The following is an 11725-nucleotide window of genomic DNA, read 5'->3' on the forward strand; positions in this document are numbered from 1 at the left end:
AAATTTATTGGATTACGTGACTTATAACGCGTTTGATCGATTTAGATAATTCTAAGTTGTACCTATACAAAGCATATCGATACTATGGCGTACAACGTTAAAAATATAATGATCAGAATTAATTTTGATAAATTTATAATATTATATCGACACCTTGATGTATAATAGAATTAAATTCTTATTTATTTAAATTCGACTTACAAATTAGTAAACGCGAAGAAAGGAAGGGGATTATAATAAAATTTACGATACTTTTAAATAGTAATTTTAAAACGCTTATATTTTATATGCCTTTTACGCTTTAGATAATTACATAAACTTAGTCATTTATAAGCATAATATGGTAAAGGTTATCGCGTAGAACTATTTCATTATAAAACGTTTATATAATAAAAATATCAACATTTATTTATTTCTAAGAAAATTCATATACATTTATGTATCTTTGAAATTTAGATATCTTAATTGTAACGTATTGTACATTTATTTTTGACGAGAATATTTAAGCTTTCATAATTCTTATGTCATATTATTTATAAACTTATAATAATAAAACATTTAAAAAACGGTGATAAAAAATAGATCACTTTATTGATATATCAATGTAAATCGTAAATGATCTGTCAATTTCTTTTTGTATCTAAGGAAATGTTTTATTTTTTTAAGGAAGCCGACCACAGTCATGTAAATTAAATTAATTTATTTTTGGCTTCATAGATACTGTACTAATTGATACACATATATACATACAGATATATTATGTCTGATGTTCTCTAAATATAAATGCTAGACCACCTGATTGTTTAGCTTCTCACAGCTTCCAATAAAAAATAATTACAATAGTGTGTAACATAGAATGATTGTTCACGCCGAATTATACACAACAATCAATTCTTAACACGTTATGTATATATATATATATATATGTATATATATATATATATATGTTTATAAAATAAGATAATAATCTTATGGAATGTTTCAATGTGCGCTGATGAAATAACGGTAGATAAGAGTTGCTAGCACCCCAAGTACAACAGGAATCAGCCAGGATCTCCAAGAACCACTGCAATAGCCAATCATCACATGACCATGCAGCAACTATTATTTAGATATATAGTAATATTTAAAAAAATTTTCCTAATTTCATTTATATGAACAACACAAATGGTATAATCAATGGAATCATGCTCCTCGCAAACACTTACATGATTAAAGCCAGGAATAGACTGCATTTCTCTATTACTTTTGCATGTAGTAAAAATAAGTAATAACAAGAAACATTGTATGAATAATAACAAATTTTTAATAGCATAAAGCATTATGAAAAAAAGCAACCCGTTTGTAAATGAAACAAATGTTTTTTTCTTTAACAAATAGAGAATAATTGAACTAATATGATAGAAACATAAATGTATATAGGAACATATAATACATTGTGTATTCATACCTAGAACTATCTCCATTTGAAGCACCATTTGCCCAGTCCCGTTCTTTCTTATCGTCACTTTTTGTTCTTTCCTCCTAAATTAAAATTATAAAATTACAATAATTACAATGATATTTTATTATTTTTATATAAAATATTTCAACAATAAAGATATTAATTTAAATTCTAATTAAACTGTACTTACTTCTACTAATTCTCCTATTTTATATGGTTCCATCATTTCTCTTGCATCACTAGAATGTCCAATATCTTCAAAGGGTTCTGTTCCATCTCGTCCAGCATGTTCCAAAATTACTTCTTCACCACCAGGATGCTTCAATAAAGAAGAAGATCATATATAATTTATATTACAATTTTACATTTATAATACAAATAAATAAACATAATATAAGAAATTAAATCATTTAATTTATATAGGATTTAATAGAAATTGTAAAAAAAATTAAAAAAAAAAAAAAAAAAAAGGAGAAAAAAAATAGAACATTAAAAAAAATATTCTAAAAAACTTTTATTATATCAATATACCTGTTTTAAAAATTTTGTCACATCATACACTTTATCATGAATAATTATCCATGAATTTGTAGCTGTATTATATTTTGCTACTTCGGCACGTGTATAATATTTAATCGTAGAAGTACCAGTAGCATCTTCGGACGCCATTTCAATATTATTTAATATTTTATATTTTTAGGCACTATCAAAATAATAAAATTAAGTCGTTCCACAATCAATGACTGGAAGTCCGTTCTGTTAGAATGATTTCCTTCTAGTGATCTTCGCTCAGAAACAAAATTTAACATTAGTGAATTTCTATTACCAATAGATCACAATTGTATATTGTACTAAATATAGTATAGTTATATACTATCATGTAATATCTTTATGTATATTTCTATTCAACGCGACGATTTTAAAGGCTGATTTTCACATATCATCCTATTATATAATACATGCTTTATCACTTTTATCATAATTCTTATTGGTTAATAAACAAACGAAGTATGATATTATAATACTTCGAATTATTAAAAAGATAAAGAGCTTAAAGTGGCATTAAAGAGATATAAATATATCGATTAGTTAATATATATCTAAAAATTAATTTTTACAATTTCTATACGAATAAAATGATAGAATATTTATGTTGGTAATACTGTTATGGTTCAACGCCAATTCTCTATGAATTCAAAATCAAATAACGGTCATATGAGTTTTCTTATTCTATATTCTTCACAGATTCATTATCAACAGATAGGATATCTTATTAACGATGGAAGGATTCAAGACGCCTGTTAGAAGGAACCGTAGACCTACAGATGATTCCAATTTACAAACCCCGATTAAAATTCCAGCTTCTCCATTTTTACAGCAATTAGCTCATGGAACTGGTATGTGCATTTAAATAAATATTCATAAATAAGAATTTTAAAATCTGTTATGTTAGGTGTACATATTCTTAGTTTGGAAAGATCTCCAAAAGTTGGTTTTGCAAGATCACCTTGGGCAATAAAAAAAAGAAATAGTAAACTTGCAAAGAATTCAGAATATGACAAGCGCTTATGGTCTGAAGCCGATTTATTGAAAAAATTAAATCACCCAAACATCGTGGGTTTCAGAGCATTTACGTTATCTTCCAAGGGTGAACCATGCCTTGCCATGGAACAACTGGATATTTCTTTAGGTATATATGTTACTATGATGATATGAAATGTTCGTCAAATCAAAGTTTTAACTTTTTTTGTAATTTTTTTTTTTTTATAGGAGACTTGATTGAAGATAGAGTCGACAGAGGAGATGACATTTTTGCAGCTAAAGATATTTTATATGTTGGTTATGAGATGGCAAAGGGTTTAGAGTATCTACATCATACTATATATATTTTGCATGGGGATATTAAAAGTTATAATGTTCTAGTTTCAAAAGATTTGAAAAAAGTAAAACTTTGTGACTTTGGAGTTTCTGTACCACTTACAAAGACTTTAGAAATGGATAAATCACAAGAAAATTTTATGTACGTTGGAACTGAATGTTGGAATCCACCAGAAGTATTATTTGGTATATTAATTTTTATATTTATAGCCATATATATATATATTTTTTTTTATATATATATAATAATATATTCATAATTATTTTATTGAATTAATATATTTACAAATTTCTCTTTTTTTTTTTTTTTTTTTTTTTTTTTATATATATATATAGAGGAAGGTCCTATAACAAACAAATGTGATATATGGGCATATGGTCTTGTTATATGGGAAATGTTAGCCTTATCTCCACCTTTCGTAAATTCTGATCACTCTAGCAATGATATCGAGGATATTTCTACATCAGAAAAATGTATGTCTTTAACAACAACAAATGATGATAATGATCTTACTATGGATGATAGTATTATGTTCGAGGAAGAAACAAAAAAAAACTATGGTAAGTAATATTTAAATATTTTAATGAAATTTTTAATTATTATTTACAATAAAAAATATTTTTCCAAATATTGTTAGGCGTTCGGCCACCTTTACCTGCAATTGATATAGGTCCAGAATATACAGAAGTATTAGACATATTTTATACGTGCACCATTGTAGATCATAAGTTAAGGCCAAGTTCAAAAGGCTTAGTGATGTACTTTTCAAAAATTATGCCTTCTAAAGTATAAATTTATGTCTTTATGTTTAGAATATAATTTTTTATATAGAATATAACTTCATAGAATATAACTTTATAGAATATAACTTTATATATAAGAATATTTGACGAATATTTAGTTTACACATGTGATAAAATGCAAGTTAATATAAAAAAAAATTAATTGAGAAATACTATAATTAATAGAATAAGAAATATTATTATCCCAATGATAATGCCAATCTTTATCTTTCTCTGGAAAAGTGACAAATTTTAGTAATGAATTCTTTTATTTATGTATTAAAAAAATATGTTTATTATGTATACTTTTTTGTATCTATGACTTCTTTCTTCTGCTTTATTAAGGCATTTTTTACCACTCTCAACATCATCTGTGGTATTTTTTGCAAAGTATTCTACACTATTTATTTGCTCTCCCTAAAAAAAAAAAAAAAAAAAAAAAGGAGATATATATATAAAGATATCCAATATAACATTTATATGTATTTAATATTATTTATTACTTATTACTTACTTGTTTTTCGATAAGAAAAGCTGTTTCAGTAAACATATCTTTTATTTCATGAATAGATTTTTCCAATTTCAAAACTTCATTATGTCGTACTTCTATAGCAGACAATTGCTCTTTGGTGATTTTACTATCTTCTAGGATCTACTTATAAATATTTTATAACAAATTTATGAAAAAAAGAATTTCCAGAGATTATATTATTCAATAGATTTATAAGATTTAAAATATCTTGTACAACAACATATGAAGATACTTTGTAAAATAACATTATGAATACTTACATTATCCACAAATATGCTATTTCCTTGTATATTATCTGTTTCATCTATCTCATATGTTGTATGTTTCTTTACTAGAATAGAAATATAATTAATTAAGTATATTTTATTCTTAAAATGAAAATATATATGTATTATATATAACTCACTTAACATTCTCTGTTGCTGTAAAAGTTGTAAACATTTATCATGATATCTTAATAATGATGCATTGTAATCCTCCATAATATCTGAAAACATCTTTAGCATAGTTGCATATTGTAAACGTCTGATTCGTATATGAGCAGGAGTTTCCTTTGTGTTATCTGTATTAAAAGAATCTGTAGCAGCTATATTTTCCTTCATACCTGAAAAAATGCTAAATAAATAAGTGTACATTTCCTGATATATATATATATATATATTTTTTTTTTATACAACAAAATGTTTATGCGTTCGATTGCTAAGTAAAAAATTAAATCTTTTTTATTATCACTCTAAAAAAGTTTATTCCGTTTAAACACGTATCCCGCGCATAATAAAACAAAATGGTAGACCAACGTATAACAAGAAATTTATTTTTATAAAAAATATACATAATAAATGCAATAAATTTTAATTAATTATAGTCTTTATTCACTGAAATATTAAAAGAAAAAAAAAAAAAAAAACCCAAGAAATTTAAACATTGAGAATTTATAAAAAGTACATATGAATATATTAATCTATATATGCATATATCATGATTATGATTGGTTTGTTGGATTTCCCTCCTTTGGATGAACGTTATCGTTTATTCCAGCGGTAACTACATTTTAGACGAAATGTTATATCACATGTATTTAATAAATATCAGTTTTTGTGATATTAATTGGGACAAAATCATATATTCATTATCCATAGGTGTTCAAAGAATGATAACCTGAAGATCAAATTTACTTTATCAGAAAATGATAGGTTAAGGTTATCTTTACATATTTAACTTCACTTATAAATGATAAAATAGTCACATAAACGATTTTAGTTTATTGGACTTTAGTGATGGAGTTTCTACAAATTTTTGACAATTTTAAATTGGACGATCTGAACGATAAGTGGGTAAATACTGTGTGGGATTCACAATTTCTAACCTACGAGGAACCACCTCAAGATGATTATTTTCTTTTCATTGAAAGCGAGGATATGGACTTATTATTACAAGACACTTGTGAAGTCGTCAAAGATTGGCTTGCTGAAATTCAAACTTCAGAAGAATGCAATAATAAAGAAGCAAATGTTTCTTGGGATGTATTAGTAAGTTTGAATATAAATGTGCATGCTTTGTTATCGGTTTTATACTATATAATAAAATCTGGTCAACGTGATGAAGCTAACAAAACAAGTAAGCAAACTTGTTTAAGCGCAACAAGTTTATATTTTATGTTATTGGCTATACCTGGAAGTCATGCTTTTAATATATTTCATCCAAACTTATATAAAAAAGCAATTGAATCTTTGAAATTATGCAAACTCTTAATTCCAATAATTACAAAGGGAAATAAAACTGTAAATTTAGAATATATGGATATTAATGAAGATCAATCGAGCGATCATGTTACTTCACTTTCAGAAAAGGTTTTATTGATTGAAGGTCTTAAAAGTATTTTGTGTAATTTCATCACAATGATAAAGTTATTTTCTTTTAGAACTTATTCACATTCATTAGATATTACTATCTCTATATTACTTGAAGTTACTGATGTCGATCAGTTTGAATATCAAAGAACAAGATCTAAATTATTTTGTAATGCTTATACAGCTCTATTTAAATTATGTGATAATAAACACGGACCTATCAAAGCAACTATTATGATGATAGCAAAATACATACATCCTCGTTTTCTTTTTAATCATAATGATCAACAAATAAAGTTTATGGCAAATATGCATGAATTAACAATAGATTTTTTAAGAAAATTATTAGATTCTTATGAAAAAGAAGCAAAGATTGCTATAATGACATTAATTCAATATATTATGATTAAATGTCCAGAACGGCAAGAGGCTCGTCAGAAGCAAGCTACAGTATTATTAAAACTAATTACAATATGCAAAGAAGATATCATTATACATATTATTAATGATATAATATCCCTTTCGCATCATACAAAAGTATCCTGTAGGCTATTTGCTCAAGAGATGATTGGAAAACTTTTAATGGAATCTAATTTAAATAATCACGGTTTAATAGAATTTTCTCAGTGGAAGAAGATAAAAAAAGCATTAATTGCTACAACATTGAGTAGATGTCTGGATTCTTCTAATATGGTAAGAGGTAGAGCTATGGCAACAATTGCAGAATTTACAGATACACAAAATAATATCATTGAAATGCTCGTAGAAGATACATCTGAAGTATCGTGCTCTAATGAGACACTTCCTTTATTCGATGAATTAAGAACAATATTAATAAGAGATGTTAATCTGATGCCAAGATTAAATACAGTACTCGTTATGTTAATAGACCGAGTAGAAGATGAAAGAGCATTAGTAAGACGAAGTGCATTACAGATTTTAAAAAATTTGACTATTAAATTTCCCATACTGACATGTCAAGTTGCTCCTATAGTTGGTCGTCGTTGCAGAGACCCTGTAATGACAGTACGTCGTTTTGCAATACACATGTTATCTGTTATTTTAGAATATTTTCCTAGTGATTCACAAATCCTTAATGAATGGGTAGAAACAGTATTACCACAAATATTTGATACTGAAATTAAAGTACAAGAAAAAGCACTAGAATCCTTCCAAGACTTACTAATAAGTAAGATAACAAATCATTCCAATTATACTGATAATGCAAAAAACAGTTTACCATGGAGAATCGTGGGTAAATTAATTGACATGAAAATGACGAAACATTTATCAAGAGCTTGTAAAATATGGATTAAAAATAATCTCATAAACAACTCTTTAATCACAGATATACAATCACATATTGGATCAGAGAATGATACATCTGCATGGGTTCTTTTAACGGCAATATCTGAAAGCATGAAATTACCAAATTTGGATAAACATATTGGCGATTATAAAGATCTTATACAAAAAAATAACTATCATTCAAATTTAATTTTACAAATATTGAGAAATTCTTGGTCGTCTTTAAATAAAAATGAGATGAAGGATTTGTATGAATATCTTTATCAATGCCTTTGTGATTTCAAAATTCATTTTGGTTTAATTAGTATTTGTCTTGATATCATTGGTGGAATAATAAAACAATTATATCCTATTGATAATAATCGTTTAGTGCAATCTAACACAATGAAATTAATGGAAATATCAGAAGTAAAAATACAAAAAATGCTTAAAACTAACAATAAAACGATGATAGATACGTCAAATTATATAAAAGCTATGTCTACGTTAGGACATGTTGCATTTTCATGTACTAATAAGCTTTCATCATCTACTTTACGTATTTTGGAAGGCTTATTACTTGAATCGGAATTATTACCAGATTCAATAAAGGAAGTCAAAGAATTACAAGCTTTTGCTGTGGTTGTGCTTGGACAACATGCAATAAGAGATCATGAGATAGCACAAGAGGTAATACCAATTTTAGGTAGACTCTTGCGTATGGATATAAATCACAATTCAAGCACAGAGATAGCTATTAAGGTGAATGCTGCTAAAGCTTTAGCAGATCTCTGTATTAGGTTCACTACATTAGTTGAACCTTATTTATCAGACATGTGTATTTGTATGAAAGATCGTAGTTCTATAGTAAGAGAAGCTGTTGTTGTAATATTTATACAGTTATTGTTAGAAGATTTTATAAAAGTAAAAGGACCATTCTTTTTCCATATATTAACAATGCTATTTGATCCAGATAAAATGATACGGGAGTTAACTATTTTTTTAATCGAAGAAAGACTTTTAAAAAAGAATAAAGTACTGATATCACAAAAGTTTTTGGAAAGCATATATCATTATAATGATTATCAATTCAAGCACAAATTATGTGATCGTAAAATGCGAAAGGAAGAAAAAGAAATCTTAACATTTCCAGGAAATAAGAATCATGATAATAGAGCAATTATTTATAATTTTATGATAGAACATTTAGATCCTCCTGAAAAAATAAAATTACTTGTAAAATTAACTACGCAAGTACTTGGTAGAGTTTCTAATGGTACAATTAATGTTACAAGTCAAAAAGGTGCATGTGTTCTAAAAGATACATTATATATACTTAATAATGAACGTTTACAACCATTTCTATCTTCTAATAAACATCCTATAAATACTCAAGATCAAGAAGACTTTATGAATCCATCAGATGTATCAACTACTAATGCAATAACTGTAATTATAGAAGGAATGAAAAGGCATGGTTTAGAGATATTATTGCCAACGTTACTAAAAGTAAAAGAGAAATTGGAAATTTTAAAATCACCTTTAAAACATGATGTAATGAGATTTGTTTTTAGAATGTATACAATTTACAGCAAAGAACATCTTGCAAATTTGTTAAATGAATATCCACAATTGGAGAAAGAACTTGATCAATACAAAAGGTATGTTCTCGATTACTTCTTTAATATATTCAAATATTCTATGAAAAGAATTTACTGATTACAAACATGACATTACATTTCAGAAATGTTGATAAAGATGCAAACACAGAGACTGATGATGTTGAAATACAAGATAATTTGGCATCACTTAAGAATGGCACAGAGAATCTTAAAACAAATGTACAACTTTCTATCTGTACTCGTATACCTAAAGTTATTTTACATCGTATTTCACCAACGTCCTTTAAAAAAAGGTATTCAAAAATATTATCTTCAAATTTAATAAATAATTTACAATCTGAGATAAGTTCTTCAGATAATCGGCCTAATTTAATATCTACAAAGTTAAGTGATTCATGTATTTTTAGACAAGAATCTAATCCAAGTACTAGTACACCAAAATTATCTGACAGAAGTTATGGTTATAAACGTGATTATATATTACCAATTAAATGTAATAAAAGATCCTCTCATTCTCAGGAGATGACATTGAATCATAAAGTCATAAAAAGTAGTACAGTGCAAATTGAAAGTGATTCTGAATAGCCAAAATAATCATTTTTATATATAATAAGAGATGTGGCAATTACGAATAATAATCTACAAAGATTATACCTACCTCGTAATTTTTGTTGAATGTGTAAAGCTGTTTGTGAGATAGTTTGAGTACGAATTTCAAGTTCTCTTTGCATATCTAGAAATTAAATATGAATAGGTCTTTAACTGATATTAATATTTTGAAATTTAAACATACCTTTGCTTGTATGTGATAAAACATTATTATGCAAATCCTTAACAACTGATATATTTTCCACAAGCAGTTGTATAAAACCACGTACTTCTTCAACCTACATTAACATTATCTTATACTTTTATCATTTAAATATCACATGATTATACGTCAATTCATTATACATACTTCCATTAACACTTCTTTTAATTTTTTATTTTGTGCTATTTGAATGTGAACATCCTGCAAAAATCCTCTGCCGAATGTAGTACTGCTATTACGGCACTTGAAATCAAAATAAATGGATTTATATAATGTCCTTATAAATTGAACAAGAAATATTAGTTTGATTGATGTGATTAAGTGTTTAAGTAGCACAAGAATAAAGGAAATATTTGCTGATAAGCTTAAAATAAACTATCTATTTGTATAAGATACAAGAATATCATATAAGCCTTACTAATATATAATTCTTAAATTATGTCGTGATATAATTATATGATTTTTAAAAAGGAATATGTACTAACGGCACATAAATCCGGTAAGCGATCGCGAACCATGATGAGTATTGTTTCAAGATCAACATGTAACTGACGATACCGGTGAACTGAATACACATGATATATATCTCATTATCCATCTTATCAGGGCGTTGCAGGTAATAGATAAAAGTCAACGTTCCATTTATATCGTGAAATCGCGTGTGTAATTTAAATGGATAAATTTAAGTTTATGAATAATTTTTTATATGATGAACATCCTTGGCATAGTTTCAATCTAAAACAGATCGTCTGTGTAAATGAAGATACTTTGCATCTGGAATGTAATAGGAAACAGCCACTTAGCAGCTGAGCTACAAGGCCAAAATTTAAATCAATTGCGAACACGTGTTCGTCTTCATCTTAAGTGAAAAGCATTGTAATTCCATTTAATATCTGGATGTGTATTACATACATAATCTATGTAATAATACTTTTTCTTCTTTTGAAAAAGATCTTGATTTTTATTTAAAATGATATTATATAATTTATTCTGAAAATAAATACAGATACATATGGCATAGAATAAATATGCAAAGTATGAAGTAAGTATAACATCTAAAATGTATAAAATAGAGAAAAAGAGAATTGTAAGTAAGTTTAGTTATATATAATATATAAGTATATTCGAAAAGAGAGTACAACTAATAATGTTTATTTTAAATTTATATATATATATATATATATATATATATATATATATCTAATTTAAGTAATGCTGTGATATTGAAAAAGAAGAGAAAATGATTAAATAATAATTCAAATATACAGTATATAACAGATTATTGTATAATAATAAATATATTAATATTTAATATACTTAATGTATATTTGTAAGTAAAAACAAAATTCACGAAGATCGTATATTTATTTTATAATTGTATATATTCTTTATAGAAGAGTTACAATAAATATATTATTATTATGAGATTTCTACATTATAAAACAAGAAGCTCTTTTTACATTTAAAAATAGAATTAGTTAATACATATTAATACATGATAGTAAAAAAATACTGTGC

General features: G+C 26.0%; 4 protein-coding genes across 8 annotated transcripts; 2 read left to right on the plus strand and 2 right to left on the minus strand.

Annotated features, from left to right (window-relative positions):
• Nucleotides 1–685: 685 nt before the first annotated feature.
• LOC124423657 (cytochrome b5-like) lies at nt 686–2316 on the minus strand. 3 transcript variants are annotated; one of them, XM_046961636.1, is made up of 5 exons: nt 1976–2316; nt 1635–1763; nt 1451–1524; nt 1209–1245; nt 686–1066 (listed from the first exon to the last, which is right to left on the minus strand). In XM_046961636.1, the coding sequence occupies exons 1-5, from the start codon at nt 2111–2113 to the stop codon at nt 875–877; spliced, it is 570 nt and encodes a 189-aa protein (XP_046817592.1). In that variant the 5' UTR covers nt 2114–2316; the 3' UTR covers nt 686–874. The 3 variants fall into 3 exon arrangements, with proteins under 3 accessions (XP_046817592.1, XP_046817593.1, XP_046817594.1); XM_046961637.1 differs by lacking the exon at nt 1209–1245 and having other exon boundaries at nt 1976–2298; XM_046961638.1 differs by lacking the exon at nt 1209–1245 and having other exon boundaries at nt 924–1101; nt 1976–2299.
• Nucleotides 2317–2627: 311 nt separating this feature from the next.
• On the plus strand, nt 2628–4252 carry LOC124423654 (lymphokine-activated killer T-cell-originated protein kinase). Its single transcript, XM_046961632.1, has 5 exons — nt 2628–2841; nt 2898–3134; nt 3215–3508; nt 3659–3883; nt 3961–4252. Exons 1-5 carry the CDS (start codon nt 2724–2726, stop codon nt 4113–4115), a joined length of 1029 nt encoding a protein of 342 aa, XP_046817588.1. The 5' UTR covers nt 2628–2723; the 3' UTR covers nt 4116–4252.
• On the minus strand, nt 4211–10830 carry LOC124423656 (syntaxin-1A-like). Its single transcript, XM_046961635.1, has 9 exons — nt 10693–10830; nt 10355–10450; nt 10190–10283; nt 10055–10129; nt 5044–5241; nt 4898–4968; nt 4620–4757; nt 4412–4522; nt 4211–4339 (listed from the first exon to the last, which is right to left on the minus strand). The coding sequence occupies exons 1-9, from the start codon at nt 10723–10725 to the stop codon at nt 4265–4267; spliced, it is 891 nt and encodes a 296-aa protein (XP_046817591.1). The 5' UTR covers nt 10726–10830; the 3' UTR covers nt 4211–4264.
• LOC124423648 (condensin-2 complex subunit D3-like) lies at nt 5600–10862 on the plus strand. Of its 3 annotated transcripts, none has more exons than XM_046961624.1 (4): nt 5600–5830; nt 5913–9435; nt 9519–9689; nt 10679–10862. In XM_046961624.1, exons 1-4 carry the CDS (start codon nt 5824–5826, stop codon nt 10689–10691), a joined length of 3714 nt encoding a protein of 1237 aa, XP_046817580.1. In that variant the 5' UTR covers nt 5600–5823; the 3' UTR covers nt 10692–10862. The 3 variants fall into 3 exon arrangements, with proteins under 3 accessions (XP_046817580.1, XP_046817578.1, XP_046817577.1); XM_046961622.1 differs by having other exon boundaries at nt 5603–5830; nt 9804–10862; XM_046961621.1 differs by having other exon boundaries at nt 5809–5830; nt 9519–10862.
• The last annotated feature ends 863 nt before the right edge of the window (nt 10863–11725 follow it).

The sequence above is a fragment of the Vespa crabro genome, chromosome 4 (genome assembly GCF_910589235.1).
Source record: "Vespa crabro chromosome 4, iyVesCrab1.2, whole genome shotgun sequence".
NCBI classification, from domain to species: Eukaryota; Metazoa; Arthropoda; class Insecta; order Hymenoptera; family Vespidae; genus Vespa; species Vespa crabro.